Below are 27,213 nucleotides of genomic sequence, written 5' to 3'. Positions count from 1 at the left end.
CTGGTAAGGTAGACCAAGGGGGGATGTATTAGTCTGCTAGGGCTGCCATAACAAAATATCATAGAGTGGGTGGCTTGAACAACACATGTATTTTCTCACAGTTCTGGAGGCTGGACATCTATGATCAAGGTACCAGCAGATTCAAATTTGGTGAGGGCTGTCTTGCTGGCTTGAAAACAGCTGCCTTCTTGCTGTGTCCTCACATGACCTTTCCTCTGTGCTTATGTGGAGATAGAGAAATCTCTGGGGTCTCTGCTTCCTCTTATAAGAACACCAGTTCTATTGGATTAGGGCCCCACCCTTATGACCTCATGTAACCTGTATTACCTTATTATGGTCCCTGTCTTCAAATATAATCATAATGGTGTTGGCTGTATTGGGCTTCCATATAAAGGAACACATTTAATCCATAATAGGGAGATATGGGTACTTTGAGAACAAATCACAATGCTGTATGTGATTTGAAAGTTCAAGAAAAATTAGAGAATGGGAGTATGATTTGTATGTTTCTCAAAGAGAAACATAATTGAAGAAAATTAAGCTTTTTCACATCAAAGACAACTACTGCCATTATAAGAACAACTGTCCCTCAAGGTGGCTGGGTCAGCTTGAAGTAAGTGCCAAATTAATGAGTTCTATTTACAAAACCTCTAATGAAGTTTGGGGTAAGGTATGGGATTTCAGGATTTTTTTTTTTAAATACACAAGGGAGAAAGCTGTGGTTTTATAACTGGAAATGCCATGGCAGAAGGCTTCCGTGTTAGAAGACGATGTGAAAGGGACACAGAAAAAATTATCATCAGAGAATTACAGTGAGACATGGAGTGGGATAACTGAGGAGAGTCTGGGAGAGAAACAGTATCTTGGCCTTGATCTACAGGGCATCACAGAGACATCGTGACATTTTTGGGATGGTCGTGGAAGCTTCAGGAGATGAATGATACAACATAGATATCATTGTAGTCAAGCAGGCACCCTGGAGAGGAGGATGTCACCAAGGTCCCTAGAGGCGAAGTGGCAGTTACACTGATTTTCCTCCATCTGTGGTAGGACCTCACAAATCAGCCACCACACTTGCTCTCACTGAGGCTAGATGTATAACCTTAGAACAGTTCTTAGTACAGTAAGCCACATGTCAGCTGTGTCCATCTGACCTGAGAGATTAAACCATTTCACTACCCCAGGCCTAAAACTGTACTGCTTTAACTTCTGTCCCCTGCCTTTCCTGAGTTTCTTCAAATGACCGACCCCAGAACTTTCTGTAACTGAGGACTACACATGTTGCCAGAGAGTCACATTAGAAATGTGTCTGCCATAAGTGACTCTTAATCTCACAAAACAAATTGAGGGTTGCTGGGGGCAGGGGGGTTAGGAGAAGGCAGGGTGGGGTTATGGACATTGGGGAGGGTATGTGCTTTGGTGAGTGCTGTGAAGTGTGTAAACCTGGCGATTCACAGACCTGTACCCCTGGGGATAAAAATACATGTTTATTAAAAAAAAAAAAAAAAAGAAAGAAATGTGTTTGCTTTGGATGTAACTAGCTATGTATTGTAAGGTCAAATCCTAAAGGCTAGACTTCCCTCTTTCTCAACTCTTGATTTCTAGAACAAAAGTATGTCTCACTCTTGTTTCTGCCCCGGTCTAACATGGAAGAGTTTCTGTGGTGATGGTTCTTGGGGCTTCCAGTGGCAGGGGCTCAGGACCTGCCCATCCCCTCGATTGACCTGCCTTTGTCACCTTTCTAAAGTTATGCCGCATGTCCAGCCTGGTTATGTTGGCTTCTCCAAATGTGGTAGCCAGTTAGTAGAAGTCAGAAGACAGGAGTGAATGAAGGATGATGGGAGACATATCTGATTTCGAGATGACACAGTAAAAATGCTCTTCTTTAATATATTCTATAGAATTGACTTTTCCCCCCATTTTTTTTCTGTGTTTTCTAGACAACTGGGACTGGATTTGGTGCCCAGGAAAGAGTATGCAATGGTGGATCCAGAGGACATCAGCATTACTGAGCTCTACCGACTGGTAGGTACATGGAACCTTGGCTTACAGCCTCACTGCTAATTTTGTGGTTTCCATGGCATTCTTCATACTTGATTGATTTTATAAGAACAGGATGTTCCAAGTTTAATTTGGAGCAAGTCAAGAGAATTGAGAGCTGAGGTGACCATGCCCCAGGTAAAAAACTGGGGCACTTCACCTGTTCCAGAATCATATGATGGGCACTACTGAGCTCTCAAGTCTTAGATATTAGGAAGTAAATCCAAAGAAGTTCTAAGTTCTTTTGCACATCTTTGTATATTTTGTTAGTTTAGTGATATGCCCACAAATCCTATATATTTATCTGTTGTTTTCCAGTACAGTGCCGAGGCTAATGATATCCACTTATTCTTCCCCCAAATGTTACCCCCACTCCCTGCCCCCATTACCACCATATGCAAAATCCATCAAAAGTGTCTCCTCCATTGTCTGCAACTGCTGATCTTACCCCACCCCTTCTAGCCCCTAATCCATCCTCAGTTCTGAAGTCTGTGAATGATTCTAAGATGTTTGATCATATTGCTCATCACCTATCACTTGAGTTTTTCCTAGGTACGTGGTAAGTTAAATCTGGTCCAGTCTGCCTTGTATTTAGCCTTATATCCTTTGGTTTTGGTTTTAGTTTTTTTAAGATTTTATTTATTTGACAGAGAGCACAAGTAGGGGGAGCAACAGACAGAGGGAGAGGGAGAAGCAGGCTTCCCGCTGAGCAGAGAGCCTGATGCAGGGCTCAATCCCAAGATCTTGGGATCATGACCTGAGCCAAAGGCAGACACCTAACCAACTGAGCCTCCCAGGCGCCCCTAGCCTTTTATTCTTAATACTTGTGTAAAAATTACCTAATTTCCTGATATCTAACTAAGCTCTTTTAAAACCCCAAATCAAAGATTATGGCTGGTAAGGGCTTTCAAAAGCCATGATGCCAGTGTAATTTTACTTCAGTATGGTTTCCCATGCATCTTACTATAATGTTGAAAGGAACAGCACCTATGGTAAATAGTAGACTCATTTCTGGAAGACCCTGCCTCTTTTGGATAGCTTCCCAAGTGTACAGTAGTCTTCATAGAATAGTGGGGATAATCTTGACCTGAGATGATCTGGGTCTGAGAAATGTGGGGAAATCACCGGTCAGCCCATCAGAGCTGATGTCTGAGTTTTAGAAAGCAGTTCTACCACTTTCAGTTTTTTCCTTCATCACTGCTCTCTGCTCAGATTATTTATCTGCACCTTATTATGTCAGTTGGAATTAATTCTGCCTTCTGTAGAGAATTTCCTTCACATTGAGCTTCTTGAGAGAAATGTTTCATGAGGAAAAAAAAAAAAAGAAGAAATGTTTCATGAGGCACACCTTTGTGGCATCAGTGCTAAGCAGAAACCACAGTTAAATGTCAGTTGGAGGGAGGGAGAGAAAGAGGAAGGAAACAAAGTAAGAGCATCTCAAGTTCAAGTTACCCCTCATTCTTTGCTTGTATAACAAGTAAAATCTGGGTAATTTATTTGTGAGCCCTGTCCTCCAGTGGAGTGTCTTTGTTGCAGTTGTTTTCTTTAAGGGACTGAGCATCAAATTTGTCTCTTTTTTAAATCACGCGACTGGAAGTTTCTTCAGGGTAGGCAGTGTTTTATACTTCCTCTGTCATCCCCAAGATAATCTCGTACAATGCTTTGTACTTCATAAGTCATCACTCAGTGTTTTTGAGGTCATCATGGTCTTATGAAAAGACCATGGGTGTAGATCCAAAAAACTGGATTTCAATTCCCTTTTCTCAGGCGTGTGGTCTTGAGCTTATCACTTAGTCTCTCAGAGATTCTGTTTCTTCCCCTGTTAAGTAAGGAAATAATTCTTACCATGTTTGTTAGGAAGATTAAATAAGAAATGCCTGTAAGTGACCTTTCCTTGACAGTTAATGTTTGCAGCGCACCTAAGCGTTCAGTCGATTTACATTCCTTGCTCAGCTTTATTTCATCCTTATTAGAGAGGCAAGTGGCAAGAATAATTGATACCTTACACGCCAGATCTTAAGATTAGATCTGCCTGTGTTCAGTGAAATAAATAGTAGAAGCTTAGACATGATAGAAATTTATTTCTTTCGCAGGCCAGGAGGCAGGAGGTTCTGGGCCTGTGTCTGGTTTCATGGTGTCAAAAGTGATACAGACTTTTTATTTTTCTGCCAGACAGTCCATGGCTTCCATCGTTAAGGATACTTCCAAGTTCAGTACAGCTGCAAGAGCTCTGGCCATTACATCTGCTTTCCAGCAGTAGGAAGGAGAAAGGCTTGAAAGGGCTGGGCTAGAAATTCCACACAATATTTGCAGTTACATTTCTTTGGCAAGAACATAGTCACATCCTGTATTTAGTTAAGGGATGGCATATACTCGATAAGCAACTAACAGTGTCTGACACAAGTAGATTTTAGTTTTCCTAGTTTGGTTTTGTATGTGTGTGATTTTATCTTTGTTCTTCTGACCTGATGTCTTATATTGGATGGCAAATTGATTCCATCTTTTTCAACATTCCAATTGGTTAGTGATGACCGCTGGGAGTGCTATGTTGATACGATTCTGGGGTCCCATCCGGGTGGCTGTCCCTGGGGCAGGGGACTCCCACTCATGAGCACGGACTTCCAGGCCAGGGTGTTTTTCATTTTTAGAGCTCAAATCCTCACCCAAGGTGTTCATTTGTGATTTTCCTTGAAAATTTAGTTTCTCCTAATAGTGGTCATATTTTACTGTTGATAAAGCAAAGACAGCAGCCCAAGGAAAACCCAAATTATTATAAGCTGCAGAAGAACCTGTTCTTGGCAAGGCAGCTTCCGGTTCCTGTTTATGTCCTGGCCGAGCAGTAATCAGATTGTCCATCGCGCTGCTCTTTTTCTCTGGGCAGCATAGAAGTGACTGACTATAGTGACTTCACCGGTGAAGTTCACAGGAACCACCGCCAATGCCTTGCCGGTCGTCATCGTCAGCGTCGTTTTTTTGGTGTTTGTCGTCACTTACAGTTCAAGGGCCATGGCATGCGTGCCCCGGTAGGGGATGTTTAATTGATTGTTGGCACTTGTTGTTGTTGTTGTTGTTTTTCTTTTTTTTTTTTTTTTTAATTTATTTGTCAGAGAGAGAGAGAGAGAGCGTGAACACAGGCAGACAGAATGGCAGGCAGAGGCAGAGGGAGAAGCAGACTCCCTGCCGAGCAAGGAGCCCGATGTGGGACTCGATCCCAGGATGCTGGGATCATGACCTGAACCGAAGGCAGCTGCTTAACCAACTGAGCCACCCAGGCGTCCCTGTTGTTGTTTTTTTTAATATGTCTTCTCCATGTCCTATTTGAAACACAGACGTTTGTATCTTGCTAAATCCATACTGCATCTTTAAAAGAAGAAAAACAGTCTTGCTTTAGGTTTTGGATAGCCTTGTTAGCAGATCTTTCTCACCTAATTATGTTCATCTAAGCAGTAAAATGTGCTAAACCTCACAGTGTTAACATATGTCCACTTGGAACATTTGGTTTTCTGCCAAAGGCCGGATCCCAATCCTTCTGTAAATAAAGAGAGCCTTAGCTAGATTCTCTGTTTATCTGTGCACACAGAGTATCTTTTTATAAACCTTTCTTGATTTTATAAGATCACGTTAACTAACTGCTTTATGATCCTTAGTGGGTGGACCAGAGATTCTCAAACAGAGAGCAGGGGACATTTGACCATGTCTGGAGACATTTTTGGTTGTCACAATTGTGGGTGGGTGGATGGAGGTGGGGAGAGGTGCTTCTGGGTCTGATGCATAGAAGCCAGAGAAAGCTGCTGGACATTGTACAAAACCCAGGAAAGCCCTCACAACAAGGAAATATCCAGCCCAAATTATCAGTAGTTCTGAAGCTGAAAAACCATGATATAGGCAATCTACCCAGTAATTGATACATTATATGAGGATTAAATATTTATATCCCTTCAATAAATCTTTGGAATGAATCTCTTTCTTTTTCAAATCAAAGGTTTAGTTAAACAATAAGCACATTTAGAGTGGCTGGTAGGTGCCTTTGTAAGCATAATTCATTTCACAGATGGATTTTTGTCTGTTTGTTATAACCACCAAATTATAGCCCTTAAAGTGTGAACATGCCTTTTTAATTTTGTTTTTGTAATAATATTTTCACAGAGATATTTTTAGCCGTTCCCCATAGTAGTGAGTTACCAGGAGATAAACAAGTCATCACAACCTACTTACGTCCACATCTTTTGCAGACCTGGAAGAATGGTGGGCGGATGAAGGGGAGATTTCGGAGCCATTTGTGATGACTTATATCACATGTGGATAATCAGGCTTAGGACAGGCATGCATGCAAAAATCCAAGGTTCGAAGGCAGTAATTTTACAGAAGATGCAGCAATGCATTTTTCAGTCAGCATTGATTTGCATGTCTTTGCATATGATCTCAATCAATAGTTTTCAACCCTCATTGCACATTAGAATCACCTGGGGAGCTTTTAAAACTATCACTCTCTGGACCCCTATCCCCTGGAAATTCTAATTTAATTGTTCTGGGATAGGTCCTGGGCATAAGTATTTTTTAAAAGCTCTCCTGGTGATTCTAAAGTGCAGCCAAGTTTGAGAACCACTGATCTAGATATATTGAATTCCTTGCATGAGTAAAGGAGCTAGTTTTTTTTTTCTTTTTTGCTCCATTTTTAATGAATGTTTTGACTGATGCTAGCTAGGAGCTTTGCATTGTTTGAAATAAAGATCAGAGGTTTCTAAAGACCTCCTTGAGGTCCTTTATTTAAATAAGGTTTTTATACCTGTTTCTCCCACTCTAGTCCATAATCTTCATTCATTTCCTCATAGTACTTTGAGCTGTTACTCTCAACTTTTAAGTATATCAGTAAATAAGTTAGCATTTTCAGAAAATAAAAAGCTTCTTTGTGAATTAAAGGGATGTAGTTGTATGACCGTATGATGCTTCTTTTGCTTTGGTAAAAAAAGAATTTTGAAAAGCACAAAATAGAGCAACCTTCTCAGAAAACAAGGCAGAACTATGCTTTTTATTTTTCCCCTATGGCTAGAATTTTCTCTGCAGGAAGGTTTTTCTAGCAATCATCAGTAACACATAACACAAAGCTGAAATGCACTTTACAAGAAAGTGGACTCTTCACTTTCGCAGAGAGCTGTCCGTCGTACCTGTTGAGTATACAGTGATTACAGATGCATTTGCTTAATTGCGTTTTTAACTGTTTACCTTCTGAGTACTTCAAATAAAAGATAAAAGCATGAAAAACTTCTCGTAATCTCTTCCTGTTGCATTTACAATTGTAAATTTATATGGTGTTTTTTCCTTTCAAATCTTCGTCAGTCAGGAATTGTTGAACTAAGAAACATAAAAAAAAAAAAAATGGTTCATGTAGAAACAGGGTTATGTGTCTTACCCCTAGGAAAGGATATTACCCCATTACTGTGGAATTAATTCCTGAACTCTCTTTTTTTTTTTTTTTAAACTGTGAAGTGAGCCAGAAGAGGTGGCCATTAGTAATCTGTATTAGGAAAGCAAAATTCCTCCTCATTCTCCGCACCTGTTCTGCGAATACACAGTCCTTTGTATATGTTTTCCCTGTGCTCTTACTCTGAATCACTTCTCCTTGAAGGTGGTCCAAGAACTATCTGGACCGTGGACCGTTTGTAACTGGTCCAAGTACAAAAACGGTGAGCAAAAGTTTAGAAACCATCACAACATTCTAACATTACCATGACATTTTTATTGTATGTTATCAAAATAATCTGCCTATAATAGGTTAGGGGGAAGAACAACTGGGTTTTTTTCCAGCACCTTGCTGGAGAACCTCTGTCCTACATTATTCCTTGCTCCTGCTTCGTCTTTGGGTCTTGGCCAAAGTGTCACTTTCTCAGGACACCTGTTCTGACTGCCCAGATACAAGTCAGATCGCATCCTTCCAGAACCTCATGGTAAGCTGGTTCTTCCTCTCCATTTGTCACAGTTGTGGTTTCCTGTCTGCATGCAGGATGATTTTGTTGCTGTCTGCTCCCCCTGGTAGATAAGATCCGTGAAGGTGGGGGCTATTTCTGTTTTCTCATCAGTGCGTTCCCACTGCTTGGCACAGAGGAGATAGTTAACAAGTGTGTGTTGCCTGACTGGTCTCCCCCATGTTCTGTTCACCCCAAAACTATCAGTGATTCCTTTCCTCCTTCACTTCTGTTAATGCCCGCTTCTGATCCTGCCTCCCAAGTGTAGCCTCTGCTAGGCAGGAATGAGATGTGGACATGATGCTGCTCCTCCTTTTAGCCAGCTCACCGGCTTCCCCATCTGCCTCCCTATAGCTCCACGGCAAGTTAGAAACATTTTCTTGCTCTCGTGATTGAATATCACCACAGCATGTCTCAGAAAACTATCATAATTTTGCAATTTTGTATACTTTAAAAGGACTTTTAATTATGAAAAATGTGAAATCATGGCTACATTGTTTAACTACTGTCAGTGAAATGACCAGATACAGTTTAGTCTTTCTTTCTTTTTTTTTTTTTTTTTTTTTAACAATGAGTAATAATTTGTTTTCTCCCTGGAGGTTGATAAGGGAACAGTAGAATCTTTTGAACTTCATGCTGCCTGAACCTACTCAGCAAGTTGCTATCATTTTAACATTAATGATTTAAAACCCAATTCTTGGAGCGCCTGGGTGGCTCAGTCCGTTAAGCATCTGACTCTTGATTTCAACTCCCGTCATGATCTCAGGGTTGTGAAATGGAGCTCCACGTTGGGCTCTGTGCTGTGCGTGGAGCCTGCTTACAATTCTCTGTCTCTCTCCCCCTTTCCCCACCTCTCCCTCAATAGATAGACAGACAGATAGATAGATAGATAGATTAGATGATAAACCAAATTCTTAAAGCAAGATTCCTTGATGGTCTGCAGACTTCATGGTTTCTTATTTTAAGAAGTTGGAAGAAAATTTGGAGTGTATCATCCAACCAGATGCCAAATCCACGGGGCGGGGGGGTTAAAAAAAAGAAAGGTACCACCAGACATCATAATCATACGATCGCTAACTAGTTTGTTGGATCACATTGTTTTCTTCAGTCCATGCTGATCATGTTTTTGTTGGGGCGTGTTATTCAGATGGAGCACCGACATCGGAAGAAAGACACCCCAGTGCAGGCCAGCAATCACCACCTCTTTGTGCAGATGAAGAGCCTCATGTGTTCCAACCTGGGGGAGGAGCTTGAGGTCATCTTCTCACTCTTCGACAGTAAAGAGAATCGACCAATCAGGTAACTGCATATGGAAACATGCCTAGGATTTCTGCATGTTGCAATGGTGAGCATTTGTAATTGGCAAGCTTTGGAATATAGGACCTTGTATACTTTCCCTCTGTGAGCCACAATTTTCTCATTTGTAGACCTCTGTGAATTTCTAACCTGCCTACCCTGTGGAGGTTCCCATGAAAGTTAAATGGGGTGATGCATACAGAAGTTCTTTGAAAAACTCAAAAGGGGTGTAGAACCATGATAATTATTACTAAATGAAAGTATGTCATTAATATCAGGTCTGTTATTCGAGTTACTTTATATTGATAATGCAAGGAAGACAATATTTCTAAAGTGCAAATTTGGTTTGCTTATCAAGGTCAACACATTGTATTTTTCAAATTTGCAGTAAACAATTGCATTATTGTTGTCTTCCCTGTGTTAGATAATATCAAGAGACGGGTAAGTACTTGGAAACCGTCCCATTAGAGTTTCAGAGCTGTGAAATGGTAAGCTGTTTCAAATATACTTTTTTTTTTTTCCCCCTTAGTTCTCAGTGTCTTCTCTTAGGGCAAGTTTTTAATATTTAGGAAAAACCTGTAGTGGATATTTTGGTTGTTATTCAAAAGCCTCCACCCTTGTTGAGATTTTTTTTTTTAATGTTTCAAATTTTTTGGTATTTGCTTTAAAGTTGAACACAATGCATGCCACCTTTTACATTAAAAAATTAAATTTAGAATTAAAATTATAACACACAAATCACACATGACCCAACTTTACCATGTTTTAAAAAATGATGCTTATTAAAATGCTGACAATTTTAAGCAACTCTGAGCCACATACATTGTTAAATAAATACAAAATAATTCTGGAGTATTTCTCTCCTGGTTAAAAAATACATATATATTTTTAGGTAGCAAGGACAGAATTTATAAGATGTGTAATTAACAATGATAATAGTTTCAAAATCTACTTTATACGCTTTTGAAGGAAATCAATCGTAAGTTAGAAACACAGACCAGTAGTGCTAAAAAGGGAAGAAAATAAAGGCTTGAAAAACAGATCCAAATTGCAGCTTAGCATTTGCTTTAGAAATGTGAAAGATTATTTAGAGATAATACTTGCTAACATATTGACGAGTGTCTTAGAGAGCTTGGTTTCCAGATAGTTTAACAAAAATTCCCCATAACATTGTCTATATAACATGTTGTCTCTAAAATATTTAACAAACTATAGGAAAAGTAAAAGGGAGGCATGAGGTCATTCTTCTACTCATTCCTGTTAAGCTAAGGTTTTGAAGACTATGTAAAAATTCCCCTTTGCCACTAATGTTCACATTGCATCACCACAGGAACGTGTTAATTTAGAATTAAAATTAGCTGCTCTCTTAGTTTTGTTTTAAACATTTTGAAATCTCCTAAAATATCGTTTTAGGTTTTAAGCAACAGAATTCCCCTTCTTTTATTCCTATGTGCTTGATGAAAGTGGGAAAATAACCTGGGTACAGGATCCCCAAAATATGTTTTTGTGGTCTCCAAGTTCATACCAGGAGTTGGGCCTTTTTTCTGCTCTGTGACGCAGCTGGGCTCCCCTCTGTGCCCGCCTCTCCCTTCGCCTTCCCCCTTTTCTTCTTCTTCCCCTCTCCCTGGCCTCTGTCACACACACTTCTCTGATAATCCACCTGAGAAGTCATGGCCCTAGAAGACATCAAGCCTAAGTCCTTCTTCACTGCTTCTACATCGTAATCATCACAAAGATGATGAGCAAAAGAATAAGTAAGAATAAATAGATATGCTTACGAGGTGATGGAACAGTTTCAGATTTATGTTCTTGCTTTCTGAGATTTTGGGCAGCACAGCGATTATTCCTTTAGGGAATTTTCAGAACCTTGCTGTGAGTAACTTTGGTTCCATTGATGGCACAGGGCAAGTCACCATTACCCTTTGAAGGGGACTTAGGATACGCAGATCTGGAGACCGGACTTGACTCTGGTCTTGGCTGTTGACTGCAGCTGCCCTGACCCCTTCACTTGCCTCTGTCTTTTCATTCATCTTGGAACTGGTGACAAATCTGGCTTCTCTTAGGGCTCCCAGCCTAGCTTATAAGTGTAAAGTATTTTGCGTCTTTTCAGAAAAAGGTATTACAAAGGTAAGATATGATTTTGAGACCTTGTGTTTCTTCTTAGGCCTAACAGTGTGGGATGTATGGGTATTTTAAAACCAACTTGCATTTCTTTTTTAAACTTTTTTTTTTCTTAGAAAATTACAGATGTGAAAAGGTAGAATAGTATCATAAAGCCTCAGGTACCTGCCTCCAGCTTCAACAGTGATCAGCTCAAACCTGGTCTTATTTAAACCACACCCCTTTCCAGTTCTCCTCATTGCCTCCAGGTTATTTGGAGGCAAATACCAGATACCCATTTTCAAATGTGGGTATATCCCTAAAAAAGAGGAATTCCAAAGAAATTACTACCTAAGAAATTAATATTCCCTTATTTTTTAAAAAAGATTTTATTTATTTATTTGACAGAAAGATGTCGAGAGAGGGAACATAAGCAGCGGTAGTGGGAGAGGGAGAAGTAGGCTTCCCGCCAAGCAGGGAGCTAGATATGTGGCTCGATTCCAGAATCCTGGGATCATGACCTAAGCGGAAGACAGACACTTAACGACTGATATTCGCTTAACGACTTAATATTCCCTCATGATCAAGTATCCATCTCCAGCCAGCCTTTAGTTTTCCCATATTGACTCATACAATTTTACAAATTCTTTATCTGGAATTAGCACTTATCTGGAACCCTTATCTGGAATCTGGAAATCAAGCCCAAGTATTACAGCTGATTGATAAGTTTCGCAAGTCACTTTTTAGCTAGTTTCCCTCCCTCTCTCCCTCTTAAATTGTCCTGTTAATTATTTTGTTGGGGAAACTGATAATTTGATTTTTTTTTCTTTTTCTGAGTTCCATGTCCAGTCCAAACAATGTAAATCTGTAGACAAAAGGTGGTATATTTAAGTGAATGCTTTTGTTGTTAACGATCATGACTGTTGGGACGCCTGGGTGGCTCAGTTGGTTGGGCGGCTGCCTTCGGCTCAGGTCATGATCCCAGCGTCCTGGGATCAAGTCCCACATCGGGCTCCTTGCTCCACAGGGAGCCTGCTTCTCCCTCTGACTCTGCCTTCCACTCTGTCTGCCTGTGCTCGCTCGTTCTCTCTCTGCTCGCTCTCTCTCTCTGACAAATAAATAAATAAAATCTTTAAAAAAAAAAAAAAAAGATCATGACTGCTATAATATAGAAAAAATAAGACACATCCCAAGTATAATATTTATAGCATTGATCCTGACCATTAATCACAGGAAGTTACCTTGTCCAGGTGTAGGTGGCCAGGCCAACGTGGGCTAAGCTGGTGGAGGTGTGGTGAGGAGCAGTAGATGTTTGTTCCTCTCACAAGGCAGACAACTCTTTGGGACTTTTTTTTTCTTTTTTAAGCTTTCCTCCTCTAAGAAGTAAACAGCCAGCATTTACTGAGCACTAACCATTTTCCAGACTTCACCCTAAATGCTTTAAAAATGTCGTCAGCACTGATACTGTAGGCGAGGAAACCAAGGCACAGAAAGTTTGCATAGTCAACCGGGGTTAGAATTTGAGAGACTGATAGTCTTTTTTTTTTTTTTTTCTTAGTATTGTTTATTTATTTGACTGAGAGAGGGATCACAAGAGTCAGAGTTAGAATTTCAGAGACTGATAATCTTTTTTTTTTTTTAAGATTTTATTTATTTATTTGACAGAGAGAGAGATCACAAGTGGGCAGACAGGGGGTGGGGGGAAGTAGGCTCCCCGCTGAGTAGAGAGCCTGATGCGAGGCTTGATCCTAGGACCCTGAGATCATGATCTGAGTCGAAGACAGAGGCTTAACCCACTGAGCCACCCAGGCGCCCCAGAGACTGATAGTCTTAATAATAAGTTGTTATAAATTATTGATAATGATAATACTAAACATAGGGCCTTAAAAATGCTCTTTGCTACAGAAATTGGTTTTCTGAATTGAGTCCATCTCAAATACTTTAAGAAAATCAAAGTAGCATTGACTCTTACTGTGTGCCAGTGATAAGTAGGTTAGTAGTACTTGGAGATGGCAAATGCAAAAGGAGACAACATATGAAAATCCTCCCCTTCTGGTTCAACTCAGTAGAACAGTGACCCACATGTATCTCTACAATACCAGGAAGGGTATGTTTTCCACCGAAAAACTTAAATTGTCCCTAAAGTTGGGTCATATTTAGAAAGCCCATTAATTTTCTCTCAAAAAAAATTTCTACCTGGAAGTCCAACCCAGAGCGACTCTGGCGGGGTACGCGGGATTCAGTCCAGGCAAAAAAAAAAAAAAAAAAAAAAAAAAAAAAGTCGAATAAAATCTGGAAGCTCATAACGCAAAGACTGCAAAGCTGGGATCTGACAGAGACTTGCCCGCCACCGCCAAAGACAGCTGGACGGCAGCGAACGAACCCAAGGGCCTCGGCAGTTATCTAACCTAGACTCTGCCAATCAAAATACATCTGTGCCACAATTTGAAGATCTGTAAAGGAAGATATATGTCCAAGCCTACAGAATTCATGTCCTTGAACAGAACTGGCTCAGTGATGCTGTTTGAAATATAAATATCAGGAAAAAAAACTGAAGAAATTATCACCAGAGTGTGGGGAAAGCAGCAATAACTACAGATACAAGGGCATCCTGTAAACTGAAAACCTCTTCTGGGTCACCCCTCTATGGATTGTTGAATGCTCACAACTGACCTCATGAGCAGGAACTGGATACAAAGAAGAGGATACAGAGGGGAGGAACAACCACATTACAAAAGGATTTGGTGAGGGGAGGAGTCAAGATGGCGGAGAAGTAGCAAGCTGAGACTGCTTCAGCTAGCCGGAGATCAGCTAGATAGCTTATCTAAAGATTGCAAACACCTGAAAATCCATCGGCAGATCGAAGAGAAGAAGAACAGCAATTCTGGAAACAGAAAAACAACCACTTTCTGAAAGGTAGGACTGGCGGAGAAGTGAATCCAAAGCGACGGGAAGATAGACCCCGGGGGGAGGGGCCGGCTCCCGGCAAGCGGCGGAGCAACCGCGCACAAAATCAGGACTTTTAAAAGTCTGTTCCGCTGAGGGACATCGCTCCAGAGGCTAAACCGGGGCGAAGCCCATGCGGGGTCAGCGTGGCCTCAGGTCCCGCAGGGTCACAGAAGGATCGGGGGTGTCTGAGTGTCGCAGAGCTTGCGGGTATTGGAACGGGAAAGCCGGCTACAGAGACAGAGCCGACAGTAAGCTCGCAGCTCCGTGTTACCTTGAACCGGTCGCAGGCTCGGTGAGCTCGGAGCGCAGCCGGAGGTCAGGCAGACGGGAGTAACTGGGCGCTGTTCTCTGAGGGCGCACTGAGGAGTGGGGCTCTGGGCTCTCGGCTCCTCCGGGCCGGAGACCAGGAGGCCGCCATTTGTATTCCCGTCCTCTGGAACTCTACGGAAAGCGCTCAGGGAACAAAAGCTCCTGAAAGCAAACCCGAGCGGATTACTCACCCCGGCCCCGGGTAAGGGCGGTGTAATTCCGCCTGGGGCAAAGACACTTGAGAATCACTACAACAGGCCCCTCCCCCAGAAGATCAACAAGAAATCCAGCCGAGACCAAGTTCACCTACCAAGGAGTGCGGTTTCAATACCAAGGAGAGCAGCAGAATTCCAGAGGAGGAGAAAGCCAAGCACGGAACTCATGGCTTTTTTCCTGTGATTTTTTTTAGTCTTGCAGTTAATTTAATTTTTTCTTTTTCATTTTTTTTTTTTTTTCTCGCCTTCGGGTAAAATTTTTTTTTTTTTTTTAACTGTTACCTTTTTATTTTTTAACGATTTTTTACTAGTTTATCTAATATATATATATATTTTTTTTTACATTTTTCTTAGGTGTTTTCTTTTTTTAAAAAAAATTCTTTTCTTTTTTTTTTTCTTTTTTCTTTCTTCCTTTTTGAACCTCTTTTTATCCCCTTTCTCCCCACTCACGATTTTGGATCTCTTCTAATTTGGCTAAAGCATATTTTCCTGGGGTTGTTGCCACCCTTTTAGTATTTTACTTGCCCCTTCATTTACTCTTCTCTGGACAAAATGACAAGACGTAAAAATTCACCACAAAAAAAAGAACAAGAGGCAGTACCGAAGGCTAGGGACCTAATCAATACAGACATCGGTAATATGTCAGATCTAGAGTTCAGAATGACAATTCTCAAGGTTCTAGCCGGGCTCGAAAAAGGCATGGAAGATATTAGAGAAACCCTCTCGAGAGATATAAAAGCCCTTTCTGGAGAAATAAAAGAACTAAAATCTAACCAAGTTGAAATAAAAAAAGCTATTAATGAGGTGCAATCAAAAATGGAGGCTCTCACTGCTAGGATAAATGAGGCAGAAGAAAGAATTAGTGATATAGAAGACCAAATGACAGAGAATAAAGAAGCTGATCAAAAGAGGGACAAACAGCTACTGGACCACGAGGGGAGAATTCGAGAAATAAGTGACACCATAAGACGAAACAACATTAGAATAATTGGGATTCCAGAAGAAGAAGAAAGTGAGAGGGGAGCAGAAGGTATACTGGAGAGAATTATTGGGGAGAATTTCCCCAATATGGCAAAGGGAACAAGCATCAAAATTCAGGAGGTTCAGAGAATGCCCCTCAAAATAAATAAGAATAGGCCCACACCCCGTCACATAATAGTAAAATTTACAAGTCTCAATGACAAAGAGAAAATCCTGAAAGCAGCCCGGGAAAAGAAGTCTGTAACATACAATGGTAAAAATATTAGATTGGCAGCTGACTTATCCACAGAGACCTGGCAGGCCAGAAAGAGCTGGCATGATATTTTCAGAGCACTAAACGAGAAAAACATGCAGCCAAGAATACTATATCCAGCTAGGCTATCATTGAAAATAGAAGGAGAGATTAAAAGCTTCCAGGACAAACAACAACTGAAAGAATTTGCAAATACCAAACCAGCTCTACAGGAAATATTGAAAGGAGTCCTCTAAGCAAAGAGAGAGCCTACAAGTGGTAGATCAGAAAGGAACAGAGACCATATACAGTAACAGTCACCTTACAGGCAATACAATGGCACTAAATTCATATCTCTCAATAGTTACCCTGAATGTGAATGGGCTAAATGCCCCTGTCAAAAGACACAGGGTATCAGAATGGATAAAAAAACAAAACCCATCTATATGTTGCCTCCAAGAAACACATTTTAAGCCCGAAGACACCTCCAGATTTAAAGTGAGGGGGTGGAAAAGAATTTACCATGCTAATGGACATCAGAAGAAAGCAGGAGTGGCAATCCTTATATCAGATCAATTAGATTTTAAGCCAAAGACTGTAATAAGAGATGAGGAAGGACACTATATCATACTCAAAGGGTCTGTCCAACAAGAAGATTTAACAATTTTAAATATCTATGCCCCCAACGTGGGAGCAGCCAACTATATAAACCAATTAATAACAAAATCAAAGAAACACATCAACAATAATACAATAATAGTAGGGGACTTTAACATTCCCCTCACTGAAATGGACAGGTCATCCAAGCAAAAGATCAGCAAGGAAATAAAGGCCTTAAATGACACACTGGACCAGATGGACATCACAGATATATTCAGAATATTTCATCCCAAAGCAACAGAATACACATTCTTCTCTGGTGCACATGGAACATTCTCCAGAATAGATCACATCCTCGGTCCTAAATCAGGACTCAACCGGTATCAAAAGATTGGGATCATTCCCTGCATATTTTCAGACCACAATGCTCTAAAGCTAGAACTCAACCACAAAAGGAAGTTTGGAAAGAACCCAAATACATGGAGACTAAACAGTATCCTTCTAAAGAATGAATGGGTCAACCGGGAAATTAAAGAAGAATTGAAAAAAATCATGGAAACAAATGATAATGAAAATACAACGGTTCAAAATCTGTGGGACACAACAAAGGCAGTCCTGAGAGGAAAATATATAGCGGTACAAGCCTTTCTCAAGAAACAAGAAAGGTCTCAGGTACACAACCTAACCCTACACCTAAAGGAGCTGGAGAAAGAACAAGAAAGAAACCCTAAGCCCAGCAGGAGAAGAGAAATCATAAAGATCAGAGCAGAAATCAATGAAATAGAAACCAAAAAAACAATAGAACAAATCAACGAAACTAGGAGCTGGTTCTTTGAAAGAATTAATAAAATTGATAAACCCCTGGCCCGACTTATCAAAAAGAAAAGAGAAAGGACCCAAATAAATAAAATCATGAATGAAAGAGGAGAGATCACAACTAACACCAAGGAAATACAAACTATTATAAGAACATACTATGAGCAACTCTACTCCAACAAATTTGACAATCTGGAAGAAATGGATGCATTCCTAGAAACATATAAACTACCACAACTGAACCATGAAGAAATAGAAAGCCTGAACAGACCCATAACCAGTAAGGAGATTGAAACAGTCATTAAAAATCTCCAAACAAACAAAAGCCCAGGGCCAGACGGCTTCCCGGGGGAATTCTACCAAACATTTAAAGAAGAACTAATTCCTATTCTCCTGAAACTGTTCCAAAAAATAGAAATGGAAGGAAAACTTCCAAACTCATTTTATGAGGCCAGCATCACCTTGATCCCAAAACCAGACAAGGATCCCACCAAAAAAGAGAGCTATAGACCGATATCCTTGATGAACACAGATGCGAAAATACTCAACAAAATACTAGCCAATCGGATTCAACAGTACATTAAAAAGATTATTCACCACGACCAAGTGGGATTTATTCCAGGGCTGCAAGGTTGGTTCAACATCCGCAAATCAGTCAATGTGATACAACACATCAATAAAAGTAAGAACAAGAACCATATGATACTCTCAATAGATGCTGAAAAAGCATTTGACAAAGTACAACATCCCTTCCTGATCAAAACTCTTCAAAGTGTAGGGATAGAGGGCACATACCTCAATATCATCAAAGCCATCTATGAAAAACCCACCGCAAATATCATTCTCAATGGAGAAAAACTGAAAGCTTTTCCGCTAAGGTCAGGAACACGGCAGGGATGTCCATTATCACCACTGCTATTCAACATCGTACTAGAGGTCCTAGCCTCAGCAATCAGACAACAAAAGGAAATTAAAGGCATCCAAATCGGCAAAGAAGAAGTCAAATTATCACTCTTCGCAGATGATATGATACTATATGTGGAAAACCCAAAAGACTCCACTCCAAAACTGCTAGAACTTATACAGGAATTCAGTAAAGTGTCAGGATATAAAATCAATGCACAGAAATCAGTTGCATTTCTCTACACCAACAGCAAGACAGAAGAAAGAGATATTAAGGAGTCAATCCCATTTACAATTGCATCCAAAACCATAAGATACCTAGGAATAAACCTAACCAAAGAGACACAGAATCTATACTCAGAAAACTATAAAGTACTCATGAAAGAAATTGAGGAAGACACAAAGAAATGGAAAAATGTTCCATGCTCCTGGATTGGAAGAATAAATATTGTGAAAATGTCTATGCTACCTAAAGCAATCTACACATTTAATGCAATTCCTATCAAAGTACCATCCATCTTTTTCAAAGAAATGGAACAAATAATTCTAAAATTTATATGGAACCAGAAAAGACCTCGAATAGCCAAAGGGATATTGAAAAAGAAAGCCAACGTTGGTGGCATCACAATTCCGGACTTCAAGCTCTATTACAAAGCTGTCATCATCAAGACAGCATGGTACTGGCACAAAAACAGACACATAGATCAATGGAACAGAATAGAGAGCCCAGAAATAGACCCTCAACTCTATGGTCAACTAATCTTCGACAAAGCAGGAAAGAATGTCCAATGGAAAAAAGACAGCCTTTTCAATAAATGGTGCTGGGAAAATTGGACAGCCACATGCAGAAAAATGAAATTGGACCATTTCCTTACACCACACACAAAAATAGACTCAAAATGGATGAAGGACCTCAATGTACGAAAGGAATCCATCAAAATCCTTGAGGAGAACACGGGCAGCAACCTCTTCGACCTCTGCCGCAGCAACATCTTCCTAGGAACAACGCAAAAGGCAAGGGAAGCAAGGGAAAAAATGAACTACTGGGATTTCATCAAGATCAAAAGCTTTTGCACAGCAAAGGAAACAGTTAACAAAATCAAAAGACAACTGACAGAATGGGAGAAGATATTTGCGAACGACATATCAGATAAAGGACTAGTGTCCAGAATCTATAAAGAACTTAGCAAACTCAACACCCAAAGAACAAATAATCCAATCAAGAAATGGGCAGAAGACATGAACAGACATTTCTGCAAAGAAGACATCCAGATGGCGAACAGACACATGAAAAAGTGCTCCATATCACTCGGCATCAGGGAAATACAAATCAAAACCACAATGAGATATCACCTCACACCAGTCAGAATGGCTAAAATCAACAAGTCAGGAAATGACAGATGCTGGCGAGGATGCGGAGAAAGGGGAACCCTCCTCCACTGTTGGTGGGAATGCAAGCTGGTGCAGCCACTCTGGAAAACAGCATGGAGGTTCCTCAAAATGTTGAAAATAGAACTGCCCTATGACCCAGCAATTGCACTATTGGGTATTTACCCTAAAGATACAAATGTAGTGATCCAAAGGGACACATGCACCCGAATGTTTATAGCAGCAATGTCCACAATAGCCAAACTATGGAAAGAACCTAGATGTCCATCAACAGATGAATGGATCAAGAAGATGTGGTATATATACACAATGGAATACTATGCAGCCATCAAAAGAAATGAAATCTTGCCATTTGCAACAACATGGATGGAACTAGAGCGTATCATGCTTAGCGAAATAAGTCAAGCAGAGAAAGACAACTATCATATGATCTCCCTGATATGAGGAAGTGGTGATGCAACATGGAGGCTTAAGTGGGTAGAAGAATAAATGAAACAAGATGGGATTGGGAGGGAGACAAACCATAAGTGACTCTTAATCTCACAAAACAAACTGAGGGTTGCCGGGGGGAGGGGGTTGGGGAGAAGAGGGTGGGATTATGGACATTGGGGAGGGTATGTGATTTGGTGAGTGCTGTGAAGTGTGTAAACCTGGTGATTCACAGACCTGGGGATAAAAATATATGTATATAAAAAATATATGTTTATAAAAAATAAAAAATTAAAAAAAAAAAAAAATTTCTACCTGGACATGTCTCTGAACGTTAGGCCTCTCATGCAAGACAACTCTTGCTGTAAGTAATCACAAAGACTTAGTCAATCTCTGACGCCATCTTGCTCACATACATCGACCATGTTCTTCCTGTCCAGCTTACCTACCTCAGTTGCTTGTGTAACAGCACCAACCCAGAGCTCCCTGCACATAAACCTACATTGGACTCCACGCTCAGCAAATATAACATACTTTGATTTATTGGCGTTTTGTACAGTCTTGACATTTACATAATTAGTAAAAAATGAATTTGATAAATTAAGTTTTATATGAGTAAAGTGGTTTTAGAGAATATTTGTCTGGTTGAAAGTTTGTAATTTCTCTACTCTACAAGGGTATATAGCTGGGAAAGTCAGGCAGTCATTTCCCCAGATATCCTCCGTAATTTTGTTTTATTTTCTTCTTTTCTATTCTGTTTATTTAACAAAGCACTTCCATAATGCTTGTGATGTGCCAGGCACTGTTCTAAGCTTTTTAAAAAATATTTACTTATTTGTCTCTTGTAACAACCCTATGAGGTAGGTACTGATACTATTCCCATTTTTTATAGATGGGGAAACTGAGGCACAGCATGATTAATGGGTGACCCAGCTAGTATGTCGTGTGGCTGGTATCTTAACTTGCAGCCTCGTCAGGTGTCATTACTCTGAGTCATTTTCCTATATCCAGTCTCCTCATCTTTAGGACTTACTATACCCTGTTTTCTTCCTCAACCAAGTTTTACTCACCAGTGTGTGGTAAGGGGTCTGTTGAGGATTTGTTTTTTTAAGAAACCAGGGTGGGAGAGAAAATGAGCTTGTTGACAGGAAGGATCCAGTAACAAAAGAGAGACTGCCCTCAGAGGAGAGGGGAAGTCTTTGGTGGTGGGATGCATCAGGAAATGGGCCTGAAAGTGCAGGTGGAGAGATGAGCCGGGGCCAGAGAAAGGGACGAGTTTGTGGAACGGTGTTGGTGTGCATAAACCGAGCTATAGGATTGGGATTATCTGGAGTCTTTGTTCATATATATGTGTGTATACATATATATATACTAGTTAACCTTATATGTTACACTTGTCTCCTTTGGCTTGCATTTAAAATTGGTTTTTGAACAGTTTGGTGACAAATACTCCCAGTGTTTGTGTTCTGCATAGGCTGTTCAGCTCTGCATGTGTGTGCTCACTCATATCTTCCCTGTGAGGAGATGTGTCAGTTAATCTACAACAGACTGTAAATTAGATGGGCCAATGCAAATGACATCGTTCACTGGCTGACTACTTCCCTTATAACTTTCATTACTTTGTTTACTGATGTATTCTAAGGCTTCATTAATTAAAGCTGTAAATTTGTTTCACGACTAATGTATTACTGTATTTCATTCTCATCAGAGAATTTGTTTAATAGGACCTAAGTGCCACAAATGGGTACTTAGCTTAGTCCAGGGCTGCTCATGCATGCACGCTGCTGGCATGGGCTTTTATTTGAGAAAATAGCAGCAGGGTAGTACTCCTGGAAAGTCTTATTCTGGTAATTAAATTCCTAAGGTCTTTTCATAGTAGTTAAATTCAGATAAAATTTATTTTCTGCTGGTACTTTAGTCACATTCTTTCCTGAAGTTATGTATTTTTCCTACCATCATACGTGGTAGGAAATACATACAAACTCTTGATTTTCCATGAAATGCCTCATTTCCATGTAAATTTTATGTTGCCCACTGTCACCTTCTTTTTTGATATATCATCCTAATTCCGTCATTTATGAGAAAGGCAAGTCGTGAATATTATTGGTGGGGCCCAGGGCTTTTTAATGTGAATTCATATAGAACTATGAAATATGTCTGAATGTATCTCCATCCTCAAGACACGTCTCTTCCCATATCTGGTACAGGCAGCACTATATAGTTTATAAGTGGCTCAGGTCTGGTGTCAGACGACCTAGGTTCAAATCCTGGGTTGTTTTTTCTTTTTAATTCAGTAGCTGAATCAGTCTGGTGCATTAATTCATTTCTCTTATAGCTGTTAATTATCTGCTAAATGAAGATGATAATAGCACTTTTCTCTCGGGTTATTTGAAGATTAAATGAGATCATAGATATATTTCATAATGTAATGCTTGACACGTGGTCATTGGTCAGTAAATGGTAGCTATAAAGATTATGATTTTCAAATACCCAAATAGGAAATGTACTTTAACATAACCAGAAATGATAAATAGTATTTGTTCCTGAATTCTTATATTTTATGAGTACTTATTGTTGTTTTGTTAGGTACAAGTTATTATAGTTAGATAAGATTCAGAGAGACTTCCTGGTTAACAGGTAGAATGGCATCAGGGGTATGATTTGCTTTAAAATACTTAAGCAACAAAAAGGGGGGGAGAAGCAAATGGAGAACAAAGTTAGAATAAAGGGATAGGTGGAACTAGTGTGACATAATGTCATGACTGTGGATTCCCTGTGGTAGGTCTATAGGTTCTTGGTTGAACTTTTAGCAATTGGGTGTATATAGTTAATGAGTTACCTACTTCACATATTTTATGCACGGAGGCAAAAAAGCAATGAAGAAGAAGATTGGTTTCTTAGTCTAGTCTAGTTGCTAGTTGCATGGATGTCTTGGTTCCATTCTGACTGTAATAATATTCCTGGGTTTATATTAACTGACAATAATATCCTTGATGATGGATTTGACAAAACTTGAGAGGAATGTTTTGCTAAGGTCTAGGACATTCAGTATTTTATAATATGTGCATTGTAACATTACCTTTAGAGCATAAACTTTGACTCATATATAAAGCAAAATAGCAGCTTTTAGAAGATGAATCAAGATTCTGTGAGAGGAAGTACTTATATGTTCAAGAAAAATTTTATGTCTTCACTAGGACCAGCGTCCCAGAAACTCTGAATTAGTATAGGTTCCACCTCTCAAAAGTGAAGATATGCAGCAGTTCTGTGAATGGCATATTACTTGTTCGTTCATTCACTCATTGCACAAGTTACATAGGAGTATTTGTTGGTGAGACCTTACTGGAGATTCAAAGGTGAATCTTGGAGCAAATGTCAGAGGGGATCCAAGATGCCTTGAGAGGAAGGGCGCTGCTTCTAACGTGGGAAGAAGGGAGGTGAGGGCAGTGAAATGGACAGAAAATGTTGAGATGAAAAGACTGGGTTTGTGGCCTTGGTCTTGTATAAGTAACATGGGGAAAAAAGATCTGTCATTGGAAAGCAAAAGAGAGAATTAATTGGAGGCTGAAAATGATTTACAGGAACAGGGTGAGTGGACACTGAACAGAAGTGTGATAGGAAGCGAGTTAGTGCAGAATAATAGAATTGCTGTGTGTGGTGTGGTCTCTCCGAAGAGAGACATCTGAAAGGGGCAGTGAGTCCTGGCTCTCAAGTTCTACAGCTTTTGCCAGAGGTGCTCAGGAAGTAGGCGTCAGAAGCAGGGGTTGGGGTTTGGAGATTGAAACATCGCAGTTGGAAAAGAATGAGAAGATTGGGAATCTGGCATCATGATGAGGAGAATCAAAGAAATGACAACCCTAGCTTCCGATGGGTCTCTTCAGAGGCAGATGCGATCTAATAATAGCCTTTTCATTTTTTAAAGGAAATTAAAGAAGGGGTGTTTTGTTTTGTTTCTGAAAAATTCAGGTACTGGGAAAATTTTTCAAGAGCTTATAGAAGTCAGCTTTCAGAGACAATGGCTACTCAGCCCAAACTAGGAAAAATGTGTCTGAATTGTGTGCATTGTAGTACATTGTATCTATTGTACGTAACCCAGTTAAGAGAGCGGGAAAGATTTTTTAATTCTCTGAGCACTATGCTAGAATTTCTCATATCATACATCATTTGCAACTTATTAGAGTGTGATCACATAAGTTCAGCATTGATATTTTTATCATAAATGAAGAGCATTTATGGTTTGTGAATGCTGAAAGATAGCTGGCAAAGAGCTCTTCTTTGAGTGTGATGTTACGAAGCTGACTCAAAATTGGAACCTCTCCAAAGCACAACAACAATGTAGAGAGAGAAGGTCTGGCCATACATGCAGGGAACACAACTCTGCTTGGGAACAAAAATAGATGAAGAAGGCGTTCAGAGCTCCTCCTTGGATTGTGGCAACATCAACTACTCTACGGCCTGGAGCATTTCCTGCTGTGTCTAGACGTGCTGGCTCACATCTTGCTGTGGGTGTCTGTCCATCCATGACCCACAGTGACCTTCCCTGGGCCTCCTGTTTAAAGGCACTACTGCTCCCCATTCTCCCTCTTCTTTTCCGTCTTCTAATTCTTCCAGCAGGTGCATGAAAACTGGGGCCATTGTCACTTTGGAGTAAATCAGATTTTGTGGTTTGCTTCTCCTTTGGTCACACTTCTGTGTCACATATTAAAAAAAAAAAAACAAAAACAAAACAGGGGTGCCTGGGTGGTTCAGTGGATTAAAGCCTCTGCCTTTGGCTCAGGTCATGATCCCAGGGTCCTGGGATTGAGCCACACATCAAGATCTCTGCTCCACAGGGAGCCTGCTTCCTCCCCTCTCTCTGTCTGCCTCTCTGCCTACTTGTGATCTCTGTCTGTCAAATAAATAAATAAAATCTTATAAAAAATTATTTAAAAAAAATAACAACAAATAATTGCTTTAGAGATGTGGTGATGTCTTTCATCAGAGACCTTTTAAGAAATGGGCCAGGAAGAAGATCTAAATTAAAACAGAAGAAGCCAAGAAATAACTTCATTCATGCTAAGAACACTGGGGTAAAAGCGATCTACTCTTTTTCTCCATAGAATTTTAAGAGCTATACAATTCCATTTATTTTTCCAATTGCAAATTAATACCTGATTCTAATGATAAGTGGCTGGAAATTCAAGATGGCAGAAAACTGAACACTCAGTGGATTCAGAACTGGCTTTCTCTCTTTTAGCCCTCCCCACTTATTCAGGCTCCTTTTTTTTTTTCTTTTTTTTCAAAAGATTTTATTTATTTATTTGACAGAGAGAGAGGGGGGTAGATCACAAGTAGGCAGAGAGACGAGCAGTGGGGGCTGGGGGGAGAGCAGGTTCCCCGCTGAGCAGAGAGCCTGATGTGGGCCTCCATCCCAGGACCCTAAGACTGTGACCTGAGCCAAAGGCACAGGCTTAACCCACTGAGCCACCCAGGCACCCCTCCTTGTCTCTTCTTACTGAGATTGTGCAATCTTGTAGAATGTGACCAGAAGGCCCTTTTACCCCTCTTCCTGTGTTTTAAAAAAATGATCAGCTTGGTGGTCTTTTCACCTAGAAGCTGCCATCTCTGTCTTTCTTGCTCTGTGCTATGTTTGCTGCTTATATGGAATTCAGATTTCATTTTCCTAAGTTCCCCACTGAAGAAGTTATGGTCACACTGAGCAACCCATCTCGCAAGGACTTTTTTGGTGCCATTTCTGCTGTAAGATGGTTGAACACTGACAAAGGAATTGTGAATGATAGGGCCCTTATTAGCTCCTTTTCTGAACATAAGACTTTATCCCCTCATCATCTTCTTGTGTCCACTGGTGGGTGTTGATGTGGTTAAAGGAAGCTTACAAATCTTCTGTTGTTGAGACAACACGTTGTAAGATCATGCCGTTATTGTCTCATTTTTGTTGTCATCCTTCTACTCCAGTGGGCATGTGCCTATCAGTGAGAGGGAGAACTCAAGCTGTTGAGGGCTTCTGGAGTGTTGATGGTGTTGTTTCATGTTACTCTCTGTGAATCAGAAGCACACTCTCAGACCTGTCCCTATGGGAGCGTCATTTGCAAAATCTGTCATGCTAAAAAAATGTGAATAAAAACTGGCAGACACATATACAGTGCCTTTTCCTCAGTATTTCTCTTTAAAGATTTTTGACTGAGAGTTAAACAGAGACTGTGTCTTCTTTTTATGTCCACTGAGCATGATTTCACACTGTTGCTGTTGAGTCATTGATGATCATTCACTGAGCAAACAATTACTGCTGTCCTTCTCAGAGCCAGGCACTGATCTGGGCAAGTGGGGACACATCAGTGAATAACCCAGGGGAAAAAAAAATCCTGTACTTCCAGAATGTAGATTCTAATGCTACTGAAAATACTCTTAAACTTTAAGTCAAGAAGTATTTTTGAAAGATAGTTTCTATACCATCGCATAGTATTTTAACCAATGTAGTGTTTCCATTTCACAAAAATATTTGCAGTGTCTAAAGCAATGCTTCCTAATCTTTTTAGTCCCTTTGGCTCCTTCTTCAATTTAGGAAAACTATAAACCTCTATGAAAGTAATGTACCAGTTCTCATTCACATTAATATTTGTATATCGGTTTAGCTGCCTTGTTTAAAAAAAAAAAAAATCACTTGACCTTCAAAAGCCCAAGTGCATTTGTCATCTAGCTCACGAATACTATTTAATAAGGATTTAGATAGTTTTCAGTTTTTAAACTTGTAATGAATGCAAAGAATCTGTCAGTAAGTTGTTGAAAGGAAATTGGATTTTTTGCTTGTTTTCTTTAAAATAAATATCTTTTTGAGATAATAAATGCATGAAAGATGTGTTGTACTTAGTGGTTTTATAGGGCTTGACTTACTTCCAGTTTAATTATTTATTCTGCTTTCATTTATGATTTCCTTGCAAGGAACTGCATGCTTCAAACCAGAGTATATTTAAGCTTAGGGTTGCTCTATTTT

General features: G+C 40.0%; 1 protein-coding gene across 3 annotated transcripts in view; it reads left to right on the top strand.

Moving 5' to 3' along the window:
- DOCK4 (dedicator of cytokinesis 4) overlaps positions 1 to 27,213 on the top strand; it is a 455,246-nt gene that overhangs the window by 222,579 nt on the left and 205,454 nt on the right. For all 3 annotated transcript variants that reach the window (XM_059171596.1, XM_059171597.1, XM_059171595.1), the window contains exons 7-8: positions 1,941 to 2,025; positions 9,151 to 9,302. In XM_059171596.1, the coding sequence (XP_059027579.1) occupies positions 1,941 to 2,025; positions 9,151 to 9,302 (237 nt within the window). The remainder of the gene's footprint in view (positions 1 to 1,940; positions 2,026 to 9,150; positions 9,303 to 27,213) is intronic.

Source organism: Mustela lutreola, chromosome 4 (assembly GCF_030435805.1).
Source record: "Mustela lutreola isolate mMusLut2 chromosome 4, mMusLut2.pri, whole genome shotgun sequence".
Classification (NCBI taxonomy): Eukaryota; Metazoa; Chordata; class Mammalia; order Carnivora; family Mustelidae; genus Mustela; species Mustela lutreola.
The sequence above is the reverse complement of the archived record's forward strand: the minus strand, read 5'-3'. Positions and strand labels throughout refer to the sequence as shown.